Source organism: Melanerpes formicivorus, unplaced genomic scaffold, assembly GCF_026170545.1.
Source record: "Melanerpes formicivorus ecotype bairdi unplaced genomic scaffold, bMelFor1.0.p_v2 SCAF_51, whole genome shotgun sequence".
Taxonomy (NCBI): domain Eukaryota; kingdom Metazoa; phylum Chordata; class Aves; order Piciformes; family Picidae; genus Melanerpes; species Melanerpes formicivorus.
In genome coordinates this window covers 2,127,817-2,148,486 of record NW_027142403.1, presented here as the reverse complement: position 1 = coordinate 2,148,486, position 20,670 = coordinate 2,127,817, and the positions used below count along the sequence as shown (strand labels likewise).

The window sequence follows — 20,670 nt, the reverse complement described above, 5'->3', positions numbered from 1 at the left end:
AAACTGACCCCAGTTTTGGAATTCACCTGCTGGAAGTGCCTTCAGCAGCTGTCAATTTCTTTCTCAGTGGCAAGGAGCAAGGAAGACCTCTTGGGTGTGTCCAGGCAGATGGTCATTTTGTACAGGACAAGTGTTAAAAGGTCAGAAAAGGCTTATGGGAGGGCAACATTCACCACAAAGGTACCAAAACCTCCAATTCCATCCATGTTTTATTGGATTAATGTAGTCACAATGAAGTATGGAGGGCACCACCCCAGGCAAACACATAGTGCCCACAAATCAGAATCATAAAATCACAGAATTGTTAGGGTTGGAAGGGATCTCAAGGATCATCCAGTTCCAACCCCCCTGCCATGGGCAGGGACACCTCACACTAGATCAGGTTGCTCAGAGCCACACCCAGCCTGGTCTTAAAAACCTCCAGGGATGAGGCTTCCACCACCTCCCTGGGCAACCTGTTCCAGTGTCTCACCACTCTCCTGGCAAAGAACTTCTTCCTAACATCCAATCTGAACCTACCCATTTCTATTTTAGTTCCATTCCCCCTAGTCCTATCACTACCTGACACCCTAAAAGTCCCTCCCCAGCTTTCTTGTAGGCTCCCTTAAGAAACTGGAAGGCCACAATAAGGTCTCCTTGGAGCCTTCTCTTCTCCAGACTGAACAGCCCTCAGCTCTCTGTCGTTCCTCACAGCAGAGGTGCTCCAGCCCATTCTCCTGGTCCTTCTCTGGACACCTTCTAGCACATCCAGATCCTTCTTGTAATAGAGGCTCCAGAACTGGGTGCAGTACTCCAGGTGGGGTCTCACCAGAGTGGAGTAGAGGGGGAGAATCACCTTCCAAAACCCAGAAGCTAGAGCTCTGCTATTGCTCCAGAGATGGAAGACAATGGTTTGCCTTTGTATTAGGAAAGGGAAGAAGCCCTTCCTGGTCAGAGGAGCTATGGCATGGACATGGGCAGAGGGAGCACACACAGTTGTGCCCAAAGCTGTCAAGCAAACACTGCTAAGCCTAGTCTTGGGAGTGAGAGCTGGAGCTTCTGATCCAGTGCAGCAAGAGAGGAAAAGCACAGGAGCTTGTTGAGGCTATGCCAGGTCAGGTTTGTCCATAGAAGGAGAAGAGCATTAGAGTGCCCTGACATGAGTCCAGCTTACATGGTATGGCAGGGCTCATCTGGTGTTTTCATCCAGGAACTACTGGAAATGGCTTTGTAAAATACCACTGGGAAAGGAGATCATGGCAGGGCTGTATTGGGCCAGCTCCTGAAGCTGGGATGTATGGATGCCCTGTGTGCTACCAGCTGTATTGGTGAGGGGAGCTGGAGAGAGTCCTGGGTCTGATCCTGAGGCACATGTCCTTTTGTACTAGGAGGGATGTTACTTAAACAGCTCTCCCTGAAGCGTAGGCTGCCACAGGAGTTGTCACAGCAGTCTAGTGGGGCAAACCTTTAATTTAGCAGTGCTCCTAGTGAGGAGAGGAGCACAGATTGACGGGGGTGAAACATTAGCTCAGGTGGCCCAGAGAGATGGTAGATGACCCACCTCTGGAAACATTTCAGGTCAGGTTGGATGGGGGTCTGGGCAATCTGATCTAGTTGAAGAAGTCTCTGCTTACTGCAGGAGGATTGGACTAGATGACCTTCGAATGTCTCCTCCTGCTCAAACCACTCTGTGAAATGGAGACTGATTCCAAAGAGACCACAAACAAGTTTTGAGACAGGTTGCATGCAACCTGTCCCAGGTGAAAAACACACCACGTTTCAACCTGTTTCAGGCATGACTGGAGCTATCTTAGGCCTTGTTCATTATTTAGTGGCCCCAGTAGATGACTGGGTGTGCAGTAGGTAAGAAGTGGTCAATCTGTCATTGGTCCTTGGGTTAGGAGGAGAGGGAACACTATGATAGTGCTGCAGTTCTCTGGTGATCTGACCTACCTGAGGCATGGTAGCCACCTCTCTACTTTGCAAGGAGCAATAAATTAAAAGCTGGCAGCACAGGAAAAGGTTTCACTTGCAGGTGGGACAATTTTCTCATGCACTGAGACCAACCCAGTTCCATGGGCAGACATTTCCGATGGAGACAACAAAGATGCTGCAATTTCTCCACCGGTGCTCAGTTTCTTAGTTTTCTTGCCAAACTTCTGCTTTTGCCTCTTGATTGAAAGGATCAGGATCCATATCAAAGAGGTGATGTTCTGCTCTCTTATTAGGACAGCTGCGTGTGAGCTGGATGCCTTCTGCGTGGTGAGGCTCCAGCAGTGGGAGGGCAAATGCATTCCCAGCACGTAGGCAGAGGAACACATTTGAGACAGCATGAGAGATGTTGTCTGCTTCAGTCCTGTGTACTCTGCCAGCTTGGCAGCTCCCTGGAGCAGCACACTGCAGTGGCTGATCTTCCACTGCCTCTCAGCACCACTGTGCCCACTGCTGAGGGACTCATCGGTTTGCCTCCATGTCTTCTTCACCTTCCTCTCCAGAAGTGGGAAGCATTTGTGCTTTCTTAAGCAGAAGCATTGAGGCTTGGTGTGGGAAGCCAGCCATGCAGATGGGGCATGCTCCTGCTCTTCGTTCTGGTGCAGAGGATGCCTGGTAATGACCATGTCACGATGACCACCACTGCTCACAGCTGAGGGGAGCACATCACTCCTCACAGTGTATAAAGCAGAGGGAGGGAAGGACCCCATGTCTTGTTCCCAACCCGAGAGTCTTCTGCAGGTCACAAGTCGGTGCCAGCCCTGCCATCAGCAGCAGAGGATCTTGAGGAAAGCTTTGCGGAAGTCGGTGTTGAAGGTGGTGTAGATGATGGGGTTGAGGGCGCTGTTCACATAGCCAAGCCAGGTGCTGGCACTGTAAAGCCCTGGGGGCACATGGCAGGATGGGCAATGGGCATTGAGAATGTGAATCAAGAAGAAGGGCAGCCAGCAGACTATGAATGCTCCTGGGTTTAGAAAGCAAGAGAAAACAACCCGTGACTTCAGAGAAGAAACTACTTGGGAAAGGGACCTGTGCCTGTGCCCTCCACCCTCTCACTACTTCCATGGATCTGTCTGCTTTTGGTAAAAGCTGAAGGGGACATTTGTACCTGATTGTAATGGGTTGGGGCAGACCCCCCTCCCCACCATTGGCAGGAACAACAACTCAGACAAAGGGATTGCAAAAGTGATGGAAAGTTTAAATAGAACAGTGAGTGCGTGCAGAGAACTAGAAACACAGTGACAAGGAGAACCCCAAAACAGACCCAGAGAGATCCCATCCCCACCTGAGGGTGCACCCAAAACCCCCAGGGTTCCTGTGTCCCCCCCACTGGGCTGGACTTCTGGACACAGGAAACACCCCTGTAGCAGAGGGCACCCAGCCAAACTACGACACTGATACAGAGGTACTTGGTAAGGGCCAGTTATGGATGGGCCTTCAGAAGTGGCCTGGTGACAGACAAAAGCAAAGCCACAACTCAGAGGCAGACTGCTGTCTCAGTTGCTTTCATCAGTTGTGAGGAGGGCTGTGGTATTTCCCTGGTACTATAGAGTGAATGAGAGGAACCAGTGCATCTGGGGACTGAGACACCACCCTCCTGGCTTCTTTATGAGCTGGTTCCTCTGCTGTTCTTTGCCTTATTTATCCCTTCTGTAACTGAGCCTAAGAGCAGGTGCATGTATGGAAACTTAGAATAGTTCCAGCTTCATAATGATCAGAATGATAAAACAATGGGAGAAGGAAAGCAAAAGTGTTGGCTGTTACTCCCTCTAGCAGGGCTTGTTGGCCACTGATTTAAAACAGAAGGCTAACAAAACATAGCAAATAAAGTGCTAACATACTTGGCTCTCAGCATTTGAAAGCATCACCCTAGATCCCGGAATGTCTCACCATTGTCCCTCTTGAGTTTGTGGGGCAATGATGGCTGAAGTCTGGGCCTGGCTTGCATTTTTAAAATCCCAGTAGTGTATTGGGAGATTCCTTGCTTTTGCAAGTCCCAAACCATCACCCCTTGCACCCCACTAGACAGAGCTCTCACTTACCTAGGACAATAGCTAGCATCTGGGTAGCCTTCCTCTCCCGAAGCTGGATCACCCGGGGCTGCTGGTGCGCTAGCTTCAAAGAGCTGATGGTTTTGCCATTGCTGAGCCTCTGTACCTCCAGTACTGGCTTGATACTCTTTCTTCTCTCTTCCAGCCTGCTGTGTTGTGTAGTCCCTGGTGTCTTGGTGAGGGATGCCTCGTGGCAGAAGTTGCAGTACCGCTGCAGGCTGAAGACAGTCAGCAACTTCCTTTTCGTAGGCACCTTCCGGCTTGAGCATTTGAGTGGGAGACAGGTGGAAAAGGTACCTTGGCGTCTGTTGGGCAAAGCTTTTCTTTCCATGTGTTCCTGCAAGAGAGGAGGCCACAGAGGAACTGGGAACCCTCCAAACTGTTCATTGGGTCAAAAGATACTGAATAAAGTTCTAGGAGTCATCCTTAGCTCCACTTGTTTCTTAGGTTTGCACCATACCCTCTGGACTGACCTTGGCTTATCAGAAGGGTGAACCAGTACCAGAGAGCCTGCTGAATCTATCCCACCAAGGAGAAACATGAGAACAAGAAGAGCTCTTCTAGCCTTTCATTTGTATTTTCATGTTGGTCCTTCTCCCCCAAACATCCCCACCCCTTTTAAATGTAAGTTCAAGTGTGAGAAATTGGGTAAAATAAGCAGATGATATGCAAGACGAGGTGATCCCTTTCAAACCATTCTGCTGGTTCCCATGGTTGCAGATGTTTCATCTAAAAAGGTCAGTGGAGCAAATGCTCCATGCACCATGAGCATTTTGACCTCTTCAATCTGACAGATGAAGAGGTTTTGATTTATTTTTTTCAAATGGTCTAGGTTAGAGCCTGTGAAGCCCTGGGAATGAAGCTTCACAGAGCAAAAATCAATAACTGAAGACATTAAAATGAGTAAATAAATGAATTAGTCAGACTCTGACATGGCTGAGAAAGCCATGGTCTGAAGAACTACTGAAACAGGTCATAGTCTTCTCTAGTTGACTAGTTCTAGAGAGCAGAGATACACAGGGAGTATCCTCTTTCTAGATGGCTGGAAAGAGCTTCTGCATCTGAAATATCATGATGTATGAGTGAGGGATGGGATGAAAACATGCCATGCGCCCTCTCTGTGCTTCCATTCTGCATTTTGACACTGTGAGAGGAAGAGATGATGCATGCCCTGTCCTTTCTGACACCTCCTACTGCATTCATGTGGATCTTACTTTGTGTGCAAAACACGGTGTGGTGCTGGTGCTGTGGCTGCCCTGCCGGGTGAGGGTTCGCTTCTTTTGTCTTTGTCTTAGCACGAGGTAAATCCGGACATAGAGCAGCAGGGTCACCATGAAGGGGAGGTAGAAGGACACCAGAGAGGAGTAGATGATGAAACTAGGGTTGGATATGGAACAGACACTGGGATCCGCTGGGGAGGAGAAGAGAGAGAGAGGAGCGGCTGAGCTGCTTTGGTTAAGTACAAGGAGGCTCTGATGTGTTCACAAAGCAAATAGAAAGGTGGCAGTGACAAGACAGCCTAAGGCATGCAAGTATCTCCTGTCTTTGCTGTTGTAAATCATGCTGTGACCTTCTCAGTCACCCAACTGATGCTTAAGATGGACTCTATCTAGGGCCATCTAACATGACCCAGCATGCATCTGCTTTCTTTTCTGGACAACAGGTCTGCCCTTGTCTCTCATGTATATTCCCATTCTATCTCAGAGGATCTTTTCTTCCATCCTTTCTCTTATTCCTTTTAAAAGCCACTGAGTTGTCCAGATGCAGAGGTGTGCTTTTACCCCCATCTGTCTGGACCAGGCAGTGGGGGACAGTAGCACTTCCCACCCTTTGTCCCCTTCACACTTTAAGCACTTCATAGAGAATGAATAGGGAGCAGAGGACTTCTGCCTGGGGCTTAGGAAGGTTCTGCTGACTCGGCCTCCAGGGAGAATGGGCTGCCCCGAGTGAGGGGAAGGAGAAAGACCAACCTGTTTCCAAGGATGAGGCTAAATTATTCTCTTTTCTTAAGGGATTAGGTGAGGAAGCAGACAGCCAGTTGGATGGGAAGGAGGTTTCTCCCAGGCAGTGTCAATATGCAATCCTTGCTCTTTAGAAATGTGTCCCATGTCAGATTTAAAACTGTGTGTCTGGACTTCTGATACTGGCAGGATGTGGCAAGCCTGATGTGTGTGTGCTGGACATGCTGCAACGTCTGGAGGTTTGCTCTGTGTGCAGAGTGATTGTTTGGGGTGGGGCAGGAAATCTGTAGACCTGGACACTCTCATGGGCATTTATTTGTCAGTAAAGCTGGAAGGTCTGTCCTCAGAGCAACAGTCAGTGTCTGCCTGAGCAGATGGCAAGTTTATAGAGAAGAACACACCTGCCCTCCAGCACTGGAGGATTTTCTTACCCTTCATAGTGTGCATTCCAGTTGCCTAAAATTTTCTGTAACTTGTGAAGTCTGAAGGGCTCACATTAAATGACCTGGCCACACACAGGACAGCTTCAGTTCCAAACCCTCCCTCCATGCTATTGTTCTGGACATAACCTACCTGTAGTATTGAAGCCAAAGAGGAGAGGGCACGAGACTGCAAATGCCAGCATCCAGACTATCACAATCATGAGAGAGACCCTCCTGCAGGAGCTCTGCCCAGTGCTGTACTGGTACTGAACTGGTTTCACCACTGCAGTGTATCTGCAGACCAAACCGGCTCCAGAAAGAGGAGAGGTAAGAATGGAGGGAGGAAAAGGACCAGGTTTTATAAGGAGAAATGAGAGCCACATGGGGAACATGATGGTGAAGATGGTAAAGAAATGGAAGAGGGAAGGAGAGAAGATCAGATGATGGGACGAGCAATTTGTAGAAACAGCAAGCAGAGCAATTTGGGGAAGGAACAGAGGAAATCAGAGTTAGTTGGCAGCACTCCAGGTAAATGCTCTATGGAATTGGCAGCACTGGGAAGCTACAAAGTTTTGGATACCAGATGGATCTAGAAACCCTAGGAATTCCCCATCCCTCAAGCTTCTAAGGCTATATGTGCACTGCTGGGAAAGAACAGTCTCTGGAAGCAACCACTCTGTGTCTCAGATGCTTGCTCTAGTGTTGAACTTGCTGACAGCCAGAGGATTGCCCAGAGGTGATTGTCCAGGGCCTTTGGCTGCTGTGATGCCCTGGGGCAGGCAGCTCAGCAAGGCTAGGATTTAGAAGGCAGAGTCCAGTCTTTAAGATAGCCTGAAAGCTGCTCCTTGCAGAAAAAGCCAAAATGAAACAGGGATAATGACTCCCATGGAGGAACACCAGACCGACCCAGCACTGAGAGCTGCTTTGAATGGTTATCCTTGAACTACATATTACAAAGGTACAGCATGCAGTGGTTTTCCTTTCCCCCACTCCTTGATCCTAAAAGCACCATTTGTGCTGAGATCTTGGCTTCCAGCCCTCAGCATTGCTTAAAATAGGCCCAGTTTAAAGAAGCTCAAAACCAGGGCAAGGCTGAAGACCACCCAGCAATAATCTTCACCCCCTCCCTGTGTATATGACAGGGTTTTCTTTATCAAAATGTCATGAGGGAGGTCTCCAGGAGAAGCCCTCCTTGAGATTCAGTGGGAATTAGATGACCAGTTCTGGTTCCTGCCTTCACAAAGCACGAGAATGTGGGTGACTACCTACTGGTGATGTTTTATTGCTTGTTCCTCCCTGCTCTTAAGTGCAGACTCCTAGCACATGGTAGGCAAAGCCACATTAATAGTAGTGGTGGTGACAGACTTGCAGGGAGGTTTTGTTTTCCTGAATACACCATCACTGCCTGTGCAAACCCCACTTCCTTGGCCCTGCCACACTGGGGTATGGGGCTGACCCTCACCTCCAGCCTATCCCCCTGAATGCTGTGGCTCTCACCTGTCAATGCTGATAGCACAGAGGTTTAAAATGCTGGCTGTGCACATCATGACGTCCATGGTGACGAAGATATCACAGTAGATGCGGCTGAACGTCCAAACTCCTCCGGTCACCTGCACCAGCAACCACAAAACCATCAGCCATGGTGTGCACCAAGTCCTGAGAAGTTATGTATAAGGAGGTGTTCTCCCACTATTTCAACAGCTAGATGAGTTCATCTCCACTGTGATGTGCAGAGGGAAAACAAGGCACCTATGTTGTTTGCAAGAGAACACAGCAGTAGGTCATGGAGAAGGAGCCACCTACTGATTTTAATCCTTTAGTTGCTCTTACAGAGGGAGGCAGGGTGAAGAAATAGAGAGCAGCTAGTCCTCTTAAGGCATAGAGTGATAAACATGTAAATTTGCTATCAGTTTATATCTCCTTTGATTAAGGATTATCTGAGAAAATCTAAGGGCTGAAAATGTTTCTCAGCTTAGCTGCTGGAGTTCTCTTGCAGGCAATGAGCTGGCAAAGTGTGGCAAACGTTATGCATTTATGTATGAAACAGAGACCTGAGGCCAAAGGCTTCTCCAAAACTTTGTTTCAATTCTTATCTCAGTTACAGATTTTGATTATGAGATCTGAGTAAGAAACTCACAAGCTACATGGATAAAGATGTTTGGTTTGCAACCATGCCAAGCTTTTCTTCTGGCCTGAAATTTTAATCTGAAGTGCACAATCAGGAAAACTTAGCTCTGGTCGGTCTGTGTGATGGCACAAAGCATTTTTTTGGCCTAGACATCAAGTTCTTGACAGTGACCTTTTCAGTTGACAGCAATATGCTCCAAGCACCCTGTGGCACTGCTGCCCTCAGGGCTGGGATGATAGCCTGACTCCTAGCTAAGCAGCTTGCTTCAGCAGCTGCTCTTTGTAGGAGATGAATGAGGAGGGAGTCTGCCCTCCAAAAGATAAGCCTTCTAGGTAAGTACAGCAAACAAATCGAATGCTGTGCTGGGTAGAGAAGGAGGGTAGGAGAGAAAGAAGGAAAGTCTTGCATGGGGAGAGCCTGGATTTTAGCCTTCATCCCCATAGATTCTGCTGGGATCTGGATGCTGGGAATCTCTCAGAAACTGGCACTAGTTCCTGGTCTCTCTGCATCTGAAATACTGTATCTGTTTTGGGCACTTCAGTACAGTAAAAACATAGATAAATGGGAGCAAGGCCAGTGGAGGGTCACCAAGACTATCATAGAATGACTTGAGCTGGAAGGCACCTTAAAGATCATCTAATGCCAACCTCTCTACTGTGGTCAGGGACATCTCCTACCCGGTTGCTCAAAGCCAAACCCAGCCTGATCTGCCTCATTCAGCCTGATCTGCCTTATTCAGCCTGATCTGCCTCATTCAGCCTCATCTGCAACATTTCCAGGGATGTGGGTTGAAGCATTTGTCCTGCAAGGAGCAGCTAAGGAAACAAAGAGAAGAGATGGCTTTGGAGGGAGAGTAACTGCTCCCTAGTGCCTACTGGGAGGTTATGAATAAAGTTGGAGCCAGGCTCCTAGGAAGATGGAGCCAGGTTTTTCACAACAGTATGTGGTGGAAGGACAGGAGGCAATAGGCATACATTAAAAGAAGAAAGGTGCAAACTGGTTGTGAGGGTAAACCTTCCTTGTGACCATAAGGACCGTGGGGCAGTGGATCCAGTTGCTTGGTGAATCTGTGCAGGCTCCATCCCTGGAGGTTTTCAAGACCCACTCAAAAATACCCATCCCAGATCAGGCTGGAAAGGCTGCCACAAGTAAGCTTGGCCTTTGAGGCAGTGAGTCAACCCAACAGCAAGTGTTGATACACAGGAAGGATGTGGCTCCCTGCACAGAGAAGCACTTGGATAAATACAGAAAACACTCTGTGCAGGTTGTTTGCATAACTGTTTGAAGAAATAATCTCGAGGATTTAAATGGTTTTGACTGTGCCAGCAGTTCTGCACAGTAACCTGCTGAGGTGAGCTGTGTCTTTAGGGTTTTCTCTGCTGGACCCAGCTGCTGTGTGTCAGAAGTCACTCTTGAATGAGGCAGTCTTCCATTTGACCCCCCTGACTCTGAATGAATGCAGGGGAGAGAAATGGGAACTGGCTTGCAAAATGCAGTAGAGAGCTGTGCTTTCCTCTTCAGTCCTCTGATACTTGTGGGGCTCCTTTGTTTTCTTTTTAAAAAGGCAAGCAAAGGGAAAACAAACCAAACACCACAAAACCAACAAACCAAACCTTTAGAGTTTTACTGCACAATGAGGAAAGAGGAAGCTGAGGGGAGACCCCATTGCTCTCTACAAATACCTGAAAGGAGGTTGTAGCGAGGTGGGGGTTGCTCTCTTCTCCCTAGTACCAGGTGGTAGAATGAGAGGATTGGCCTGAAATTGTGCCATGGGAGGTTTAGATTGGATATTAGGAAAAACTTCTTTACTGAAAGAGTGGTCAGGCATTGGAATAGGTTGCCCAGAGAGGTGGTAGAGTGACCATCCCTGAAGGTGTTTAAAGACTGTGTAGACATGGCACTTTGAGACGTGGTTTAATGGCCATGGCGGTCTTAGGTTGACAGCTGGATTCAGTGATCTTTGAGGTCTTCTCCAAAGGAAACGATTCTATGATTATATGAGCACACTGAAGGCTGTCCCTCTGAAATTGGCAACCTTAATATGTATGTCCATTTTAAAAGGAAACCCTACACTGCTTTTGCTTTAGCTGCACATTTGGGGATCTGCTTGATGACCTCAACATACATTAAAACCGTGTAAATGCTGGAATCCTTTGCAGTGTGGCCTAGTACAGGGTTTTTCTGTAGTCTGAGGCAAAAGGCAATGCATTGTGTGATGTGTGGAGTCTGAGGAGTATTTGAACCAGGAGCTGGTGACAGGTGTTTCCACGAAAGCCATCTGCTACTAGCCTAGCAGATGTGTAAGCACTTCACTGTGGGAGTTTCCAAGGTCCTGAGCACATTCAAATGCTAAGCCCAAGAACACGAACCGTTCAGACTCAAGGTGGCAGTGGGAATAGCTCTGAAGTGAACCCTCTCAGGATAGTGCACACAGATCACACCACCTGCATACTCAGCTGTAGCTTGTATTAAGAGGATATTTGGCAGATCAAAACATTTGGGGTTAAAACCCAGCCACAGCTTCTAAAATGGGGAGTAGCTCTGCTGAAGTAGTTAATATTTACCTGTGGGGTATGTGAACCCAGAACATATCCCAGAATTTAGCAGTGAAGAAGGGCCTTTTTATCGTAGCCCTTGTTCATAATTTGGAATCCTATTTCTGCTGTTCCTTTTATTGCTCTGTTCCACTTATCTTTGATACATCAGCTAGAACTTGCTAGTGTGCATTTCTGGGTTTCATGTGCTGGCAGGGCACCTGTTCTTTATCCTTCTGGTGCCTTTTGTCCAGGAATCTCAAAGCACATCACAGGTATTAATTGAATGAATCCTCACAACTGCCTGGGTGAGGTGGATGGTCAAATATTATTCTCTTATAGCTGATGACAGCAAACCACAGAGAGATGAGCTGATACAATCTTTCATTACCACTCAGTACATATGCAGCTGAAGTGGGAATATCGTCCAGGATGAAATCCTGGCTCTGTCAAAGACAATGCTAAAGCTTCCCTAAAGACTATTCATGGCAGGTTCTCACTTCATCTTTATTGATGACCAGTCTGCTTTACTCACAAAATTACTGTGTTATTATTTGTAACTTTCCAATCCTGTAGAAAGTCTTCCATATTAGTTTTTCAATAAATCATTGTGCATTCATAATCTTTATGAATCCACTGCTCTCCTGAATCTTTAAACAGGAATCTCTGTAGATCAGATATGTATGCCATATTTCCATGGATGGGGAAGTAGAATAGAATAGAATAGAATAGAATAGAATAGAATAGAATAGAATAGAATAGAATGGAGTGGAATGGAATAGAATAGAATAGGAATAGAATAGAATAGAATAGAATAGAATAGAATAGAATAGAATAGAATAGAATAGAATAAACCAGGTTGAAAAAGACTTTTGAGATCATCAAGTCCAATCAAGTCCATCATCCAACACTATCTAATCAACTAAATCATGGCACCAAGCACCCCATCCAGTCTCTTCCTAAGCACCTCCAGTGATGGTGACTCCACCAACTCCCTGGGCAGCCCATTCCAATGGGCAATCACTCTCTCTACGAAGAATTTCTTCCTAACATCCAGCCTAACAAAAGCAGGAACACCAAGTTGCAGCAGGTGATGACAAGGATGGAAATGGTGGTGCTCACTTAAAGGTTTTGTGTTTAAGAGAGAATTCTTCTTGGGGGTGCTGCTAGCTGCTAGCTGCAGGTGCAAAATGGCTGATTATGTTTCTGTATGGTGGGAGTAACTAAGAACATCAGGCCTGCTGATGAGGGGTGAACTGCTGAGCTACAGTAGCTCAGGGGAGACCTTAGTGCTCTCTACAACTACCTGAAGGGATATTGTAGCCAGGTGGGGGCTGGTCTCTTCTCCCAGGCAACCAGCACCAGAACAAGAGGACACAGTCTCAAGCTGTGACAGGGGAGGTTTAGGCTGGATGTTAGGAAGAAGTTCTACACAGAGAGAGTGATTGCCCATTGGAATGGGCTGCCCAGGGAGGTGGTGGAGTTGCCATCATTGGAGGTGTTTAGGAAGAGACTGGATGGGGTGCTTGGTGCCATGGTTTAGTTGATTAGATGGTGTTGGATGATGGGTTGGACATAATGATCTTGAAGGTCTCTTCCAACCTGGTCTGGTCTATTCTATTCTATTCTATTCTATTCTATTCTATTCTATTCTATTCTATTCTATTCTATTCTATTCTATTCCATTCCATTCCATTCCATTCCATTCCATTCCATTCCATTCCATTCCATTCTCACTCCATCTCCCCTTAGATGGTAGTCTTGGGAGCACCATGAGGTCAAAGAGGAGCTGTAGCCCTTGCTGCTCTGATATATGAGCCACAGGAGAGAATACAGCATTACCCACATGCCCTGAATAGAGCTTCAGAGTGGACCACAGTAGCAATCATCTTCTGAAACTTCTCCACACTTAGAGGTGGAACTGGATGTCGTGAGAAGACTGAGAAGGACGTTCCAGGCCATACTGTTACGTGTCCTCCTCTATCTGTACAATGACTGTAAGGCATGATGGTATTTAATATCATGCAACTCCAGTGGGCAGGATACTCTAATGCCACTATCTTAGACACTGTGGTTTGGGCTTCAGTAGTTGTACCAGGTTACTAAAGAACTGGGCTAGCAGTGCTGGTATATTAGGCCCACCCACTGACCCCAAAGGATGGCTGTACACAGTGCTGAATAGCACTTTGCTACCAGAAGCTCCATTAGGTGGAGATGATGAGTTTGAGGTTATAAAATGTCCCTGCCATTGCTCTGTCACAGCCTTCCCAAAAGACTTCTCAGAAAGAGACTGTTCTGCTCCGCATCACCGACAAAATGACAGATTTCATGGAGAAGGTCCAGGCCACAGACAGCTTTAAAAACTGAGTGCAAAGCACAAAGTTCACAAGTGACATTTAAATCTGAGGTATTCATCCTCCTGCAGCTTCTCCATAAAAAATGGCCAGGTCTCAGACATCCACTTTGGCAAATGGTCAGTAGTTGAATAGGTATTGTACACGATTTTGGAGACTGAATGGTTTCTTGGCAATTTCCTGGCCCACAGTGTACTGAAGCATGATGCCATTTCAGCTTGATTGGTAGCATCACTGATCCGTGAACACTAGCAAATATCTAAATGACTTTGGGGTTTATGGACTGCTCTTTAAATCTTAGACTTGCTGGAGTCCCACAGCCTAATCCTCTAGGAGATGCTGCACAATGCTGGGAGTGGTAGTTTGGGATATGCGCTGGCTCTTCTCCCTGTTGTTTGGGTGAGTCTTGGATCAGCTCCTTGCATTATCTAAGCTCCATAGATGGAAATTAATCTTGAATGGCTCTACAAAACCAACTAGGGTAATGACCTACTGTTGTGATCACAAATTGTGACCACAGTACTGCATGAGGGCAGAGACTGCTTCACAGATGTGCCAATTTCTGTAAGCACTGGAGCACACTTAAGGGGATGGACTATTCCTGTCTGAAATTAAATTGTACTTTTAAGGACATTGTTTAGTTGCAATCAAATTGCAGAGTCCAATTCTGTCTTGTTGAGATAGCTGCTTCCTATACACTCTTATTCCTTGCTTTTTCATTATTTTATCATGGAATCATTTAGGTTGGAAAAGACCTTCAAGACCGAGACAACCATTAACTCTACCAAGTCCACCACTAAGCTGCATCCCCAAACACGTCTACACAGTTTTTAGACACATTCAGGGAGGGTGACTCAATCACCTCCTTGGGCAGCCTGTTCCAATGCCTGACAACCCTTTCACTAGAAATAAAATTTCCTAGTGCCTAGCTTAAAGCTCCCCTGGTGCAGCTTGCAGACATTCCCTCTCATTCTATCACAAGTTACTTGGGAGAAGAGACCAACACCCACTTCACAACAGCCTCCCTTCAGGGAGTTGTAGAGAGTGAGAAGGCCTTCCCTCAGCCTCCTTTTCTTTAGAATAAACAGCCCCAGTTCCTTCAGCCACTCCTCATAAGACCTCTAGGCCTTTTGCCAGCTTAGTTGCTCTTCTCTGGACCTGCTCCAGCACCTCAATGTCTTTCATGTGTTCAGTGTCACACAGCTGATCTGTGCACACCTGCAGGCCAGCTCCAGGACCATTCCACACAGATTAGTCTAAATGTTGCTACTGACTTTGTCAAGGACATGATTGCACATGCAGTATCATGGTGCTCTCTTTGGTCTCGCACTCCACAGCAATGCTGTACATAAATAATTAACCATTGATGCCCTTATTAACAATGCTTACACACAGTGCAAACCCTTCATTTCTCTTAGCCTTGCTGAGGCTGCAGTGGGCACAGCTTGGGAGTGTGGCTTGGAGTGACACAAGGGAAAAGCCTAGGCTGGGTACCAAAGCTTACAGCTGTGTTGCATATTCAACATACTCCACTGGCTGAAGAGTAGTATTAATCACTGCCTCTCCCTGCTACTTGAGCAGGTCTCCTTGTGCCCTCATAGTAAGTCTGGCATTTGCTGTGCTGTCTTGCCTGGTCTTACTGGCTCTTCACACACAGCACAGTCCATCATGAGGTGGTAGATGCCCCATGGAAACAGTCAAGGGCGGGTTGTACAGGGCTCTGAGCAACCTAGGCGAGCTAAAGATGTCTCTGCTCATCACAGGAAGGGGTTGGATGAGATGACCTTCAATGGTCAACCAACCCAACCCATTCTGTGGTTCTATGAGTCAGTTATATGCACAAGTCAAAATCCCTCCCTGCTTCTGCTCGTTTTGCAGGGAAGAGGTCAGCCAAAGGTGGACAGCTGCCAACACAGTATTTGCCCCACCCTTCAGCCTGATCCCAGCTCTTGCCCTTTACAGAAAGTGCAGGAGGCTTCAGCGTGATTATGGTTCAGAGGCTTATTCTATCTCTGTTAGCACGAGAAGAGGGTACTAAGGCTCAGCTGAAAGCTTACAGCTCATAGATGTTCACTCCAATTTTTTCTAGATCTACCAGTTTTTGTGAATGATTGTAAAGAGGCTGGAAAGAACAGACAGAAATGTAGCATGCCTTCATGTATTTACTTTAGTTTAAAAACACACTTGCCCCAGGGGTGGCTTCAGTAATTCAGGACTTTGCCACAGTGTGAGAGGATTTGGTTTCTATGTTTGTGCCTTGTATCTGATGGTGTTGTCCATACTGTGCACACTCATGACAGTACATTTCTACACTGGCCAACATGCAAAAATCAGGGAAATGGAGAGTAAGACTCCAAGGGCTTGATGAGTCTTTTGAAGCTATTGTAAAAATGCTGACATCTTACAGAGATTTTGAAGCATTTTCCTCAGCCTCACCTGTTTGTCAGTCTGCTTGGGGAATGTCACTTGGAGCTGACCTAACATCATGGGTGTTAAGGCTCTTAAACTCCACAGGAGAGATTGTCTTCCCTAGATTGTTTTCTGGCCAGCAGGAATAGAGAATGATCTGGGCTCTAAGCTGGGTTCCTATTAAGGTATTTCCACCCTCTTACCTCCCCTGCCATTCCTCAGTCATAAGGATGCTCATTGGCAACCCTTCTGCCTGATGGAGCTTCAAGGATGCTCAGTTGAAAGTGGTATTAGCACACCAGGACCCACCATCTACATTACTGGCTATAGCCTGGCTGCCATTCAAGCTCAAAGAGGCTGTACTTTGCCAGAAGAGCAAGGCTCATGGCAGCTGCCGCTGAGTGGGCCTGTGGTTTGTTGTCCAGTATTTGTCCAGCTTACAAAGTCCACCTGTGTGACTCTGTGGGCTGCCACCCACCCCATAAGCACCCCAGAGCTAGCTGAGACAGTAATGTGTGTTTGGACTTTATATACACCAGACCTATCCTGTCCTGAGAGCACTGGTTAGCCTATACTGGGGCTGTATTATGCTAATCCTTCCCATAAGGTACTCACCTCCAGGTACACCACCCACGGCATCACCAAAGTAGCCACCAGCAAGTCTGCCACGGCCAGGCTCACCACAAGGTAGTTTGTTGTGGTTTGCAAGGTGCGTTCCCTCAGCACAGCTATGCAGACCAGCACATTCCCAAAGATGACAGCCAAAATCAAGATGCAGTAGCAGAGGGCGTAGTAGGCATGTGAGTGTGGTAGGTCAGGCTCCGTGGTGTTGTCTGCCCCACAGTGAATGGGGCCAGTGCTGTTAGGATGACTGCTGGTCCTTGTCAAGAGAGCCATGGGGACACTGCTGCAACGAGAAAGCAAGAGGCAACCAAAAATCAGAGCTCTACAGTAACTGTGGAGAACAGTACCTTTTGTGGTCAGTGTGTGGTTTTCATGCTTCTTTCATGAATGCCACTTCAAGCCAGTTATCTGCCCAGGAACAGACAGACCTTTCCTTAAAGTCTTACTTGGCCTGGTTTGTTTTCCACTGAATCTAAGGCAAGAGCACAATGTGTGATTTCACCTCCCATGTGCATCTGAAAGGTGGCTCTTATGTAACTGATGCAGCTGGATAGAAAGTGGAGAAGGTTTGAAGGTGCACTGAAGTCACACCACAGTGCAGATCAACTGGGTAAGAACACAGTTGGAAAGACAACAATTTGCAGTGCTGAGGAAGACTTACTCAGGGCTTGGCCAGAAGATTGGGTGTAGGGTCTTTCTTCTGGCAAATACCCTCCCTCTTCCGACATCAAAAAATGTCTTCAAGAACTTCAAGCACTCAAATGCTTGGCAGCCTGGCAGAGAGATTGCACCTGCAAGGCTCAAGTAGCTTCTTGAACCCTGGCTGCCTGGCAGTAAGCACCACCTACTCAATTACTCTTTTCCTGCAACTTGTTTCTGTCAAATTCCATTCAAATCAGGCTCTGCTTCAGCCCTTCTTGCCTCACCAAACCCTGACTGCCAGCACTGCCCCCATTTCAACCAGTCCATGCTCTCTGCTTTCCATGCCTGGCCAGAAGATGTGCTTCCTTGTGCTGAAGAGCAAGTCAACTTGTTTGGGATGAAATGGTGCTTTGGGACACGGCTTAATGGCCATGGTAGTTTTGGGTTGATGGTTGGACTTGATTATCTTAGAGGTCTTTCCCAACCAAAACAATTGATTCTTTGATTCTACAAAACAATGGAAGGATGCTTGCAAGGCACGCTGCATTCCTTCTTCTTACAATGGATTCATGATTGTCCTAAGGAATCTAACCTTTCTTGGTTTAGGAGAATGTGTTTTTTTTCCAGGAATCTGAAGGTTGCTGTCCCAGGGTTGCTCTGTAACATTTAATTGCTTGTAGCAGACTGTTATTTTTCCCTTGCTGGTGCTCCCATCGTTAAACTTACAATCAGCGTGACAGGTATGAAAGCCAGGGACAAAATGCCATGATGCCAGCAGTATAAATATGACTCTTTATCCTACCTCACCCCCTGAGCAGCATCACCTGTGGTGCTCACACTCCTGGAAGGGTAAATGTGCAATAGGTATAAATTGCTCCACCTCCTTGGCACAAATTCATCCTCAAAACTGATGTCACTTGTCCCTGCTGCTTTGTAGTTGGGAGGGGATGAGGGCTGAATGAGATGGAATCAGAACTTCTGTCTGTCCCATGGACACAGATCCTTCAAGATGGGAGTGGAACAATCCCTTGGGGCATGTTTTTGGTTTGAAAGTGTCTATGCTTGTCTCTCCTTTTCTATCCCTCTTCTGCCTGCCCCTGACAAAGAAGTTCAGCCTTCCACTGGATCTGAAGGATTTCCTGTAGTGTGGTTGCTGCTGCAGAGTCCAGGATGGCTTTTATGAGCAAACAGTCCAGCTGCAGCCACCCAAAGATAGGGGGACTCCTTTTGCAGTATGCCTTGCACCAACACAGCTCCTGCTCTGGGAAATCTGCATTGTCTGGAGCAATGAAAGGCTACTTCTGTAGCCTTGGAAAAAACATACATAAAGCAGCTGCCCAGCTGATAAGCAAAACTACAGCAGGGAATGAACAAAACATCACCCATAATATAACCAAAAGCCTTGAGGCACCTCGTTACACACTTTGTCTGCAGGCTTCCTGCCCTGTCTCCTGCCCTGTACACCCTGAGGCACTGCTTTTGACTCACCTGAAGTCGAGCCTTCTCTACCAGGATCCCTCCCACCTCCCTACCCCCAGCCTTGCTATGCTCCCCACCCCTGGACTGCCCCACAGCCTCCATGGCCCCACTTGCTTTGCGGCTAAACCAGGCAAATACTGGGGTACTGAGATCCCTGGAGTGGTGGGGGCATACAAGGGCGTTGTCACACTGGGACACCAGGGTACTGGGATACTGATGTGCCAGGATACCAGGATCCCAGCGCACGGGGGTGGTGGGGCACAGGGGCGCTGGCACACCAGGGTACCGGGATGCCCACCACCCGGGGCACTCGGGCAGCGAGCTGCTGCAGGCGCAAGGGTCGCTGCTGTGGGGCCGTGCAGATGGAGGGGGGAAAGAGAGGGATGCTGCTGACGTGGGTATCAGCCTCGGAGGGGTCCGGGTGCGGATCGAGGTACACATGTCGGGGTCCTGGCGCGGGTTCAAACGAAGGGTGCAGGGTGCAGGGGAGGGCTCCGGGGTCCGAGCGCAGGGTCCAGACGCGGCCGCAGCTTTGGGTCAGGCTTTGGCTGCGGGTTCTGCTTCGCGCCCGCTGCTCCCGCATCCGAGGGGCAGCGGCAGCTTCGCGGCTCCCCGCCGTGCGCCCCGCTCCGGGGCTGCCCTGTACCCCGACGATGCCGCGGAGCGGGGCGAGGGAGGCTGGGGCAACCCAGGGGATGTGGGGAGGGGGCTCCGCGGAAAGGCACCGTCAGCACCAGGGGAGCAGCAATCAGGACTTACCCCCGGCCCGCCGGGCGGCGGCACCGCCGCCGAGCAGGGCTCACTCCCGCTCCTGGTCCCGGTCCCACCGCCTCCCGTAACGACCCCGCTCCCTCCCGTCGCGGAGCCGCGGGGCGGGGCCGGGCTGAACACCTCCTTCTCGCCCGCTCCCCGCCCAGCCTCGCAGGAGGCAGCGGGCCGGGACCCTGCGGTGCCCGGGGAGGGGGAAGCCGGGCCGGGGGCTGCGCTCTCGCTCCCCTTCTCAAGTGCCCGAGAGGCTGTCCTTCTCCCAATGGGAAGGGCCGGGCGCAAGGGTCTTAGCTCATTTTGGATCCCGCAGCAAAGGGGACTTTGCTGAGGGACTGACCTCCTTCTGACTGCTGATGGCTTGGACGGGCACACGCTTTGTTGGGTGAAAAACTGTCTGGACGGCTGGGAACAAAGTGTGGTGGGGACTGGAGTTAAATCCAGCTGGTGGCCAATTATAAGTGGTGTTCCCCAGGGCTTGGTATTGGGGCCAGTTCTAACATCTTTAGCAATGGTTTGGATGAGAGAATTGAGTGTGCCCTAAATAAGTGTGCAGATGACACCAAGCTGAGTGGGCATGTTGATTGGGCAGGAAGACTCTGCAGAGGAATCTGGACAGAATGGATCAGTGGGCCAAGGTCAACAGTATGAGATTCAAAAAGGTCAAGTGTTGAGTACTGCACTTGGGCCACAACAACCCCATGCAACAATACTGGCTTGGGAAAGAGTGTCTGGAATGCTGCCTGGCTGTGAAGGACCTGGAGGTGCTGGTCTATGGATGTGATTGTCCCCCTGTGTTCAGCACAGTGAAGCTACAGCTCAAATACTGTGTTCAGTTTTCAGCCCCTCACTACAAGAAGGACATTGAGGTGCTGCAGTGTGTCCGAAGAAGATCATTTCAGCTGGTGAAGGGCTTTGAACACAAGTCTTATGAGGAATGGCTGAGGGTTGTTTAGTCTTCAGAAGTGGAGGCTGAGGAGAAACCTCATTGCCCTCTACAACTGCCTCAAGGGAAGCTGGAGCAAGGTGGGCATCTCTTTCTTCTTACATGCAATTAGTTACAAGACAAGAAGACCTGGTCTCAAGTTGCTCCAGGGAAGGTTCACATTGAATATTAGGCAGAATTTCTTCACAGAAGGGTTTATCAGACATTGGAACAGGCTGCCCAGGAAGGTGGTGGAGTCACAATCCCTGGAAGTATTTAAAAGATGTGTGGCTGTGGTGCTTAGGGACATGATTTAGTGCCAGTGGCTTAGCAGTAGTGGTGGTGTTGTGAGCTGCAATGGTTGGACTTGATGATCTGAAAGGTTTCTTCTAACCTCAACCATTC

General features: G+C 48.4%; 1 protein-coding gene across 1 annotated transcript; it reads right to left on the bottom strand.

Annotated features, from left to right (window-relative positions):
- Positions 1-212: 212 nt before the first annotated feature.
- Positions 213-19,392, bottom strand: DRD3 (dopamine receptor D3). Its single transcript, XM_068160565.1, has 7 exons — positions 19,335-19,392; positions 16,446-16,737; positions 7,903-8,015; positions 6,557-6,699; positions 5,237-5,433; positions 4,014-4,359; positions 213-2,935 (listed from the first exon to the last, which is right to left on the bottom strand). Exons 2-7 carry the CDS (start codon positions 16,725-16,727, stop codon positions 2,739-2,741), a joined length of 1,278 nt encoding a protein of 425 aa, XP_068016666.1. The 5' UTR covers positions 16,728-16,737; positions 19,335-19,392; the 3' UTR covers positions 213-2,738.
- Positions 19,393-20,670: the final 1,278 nt, after the last annotated feature.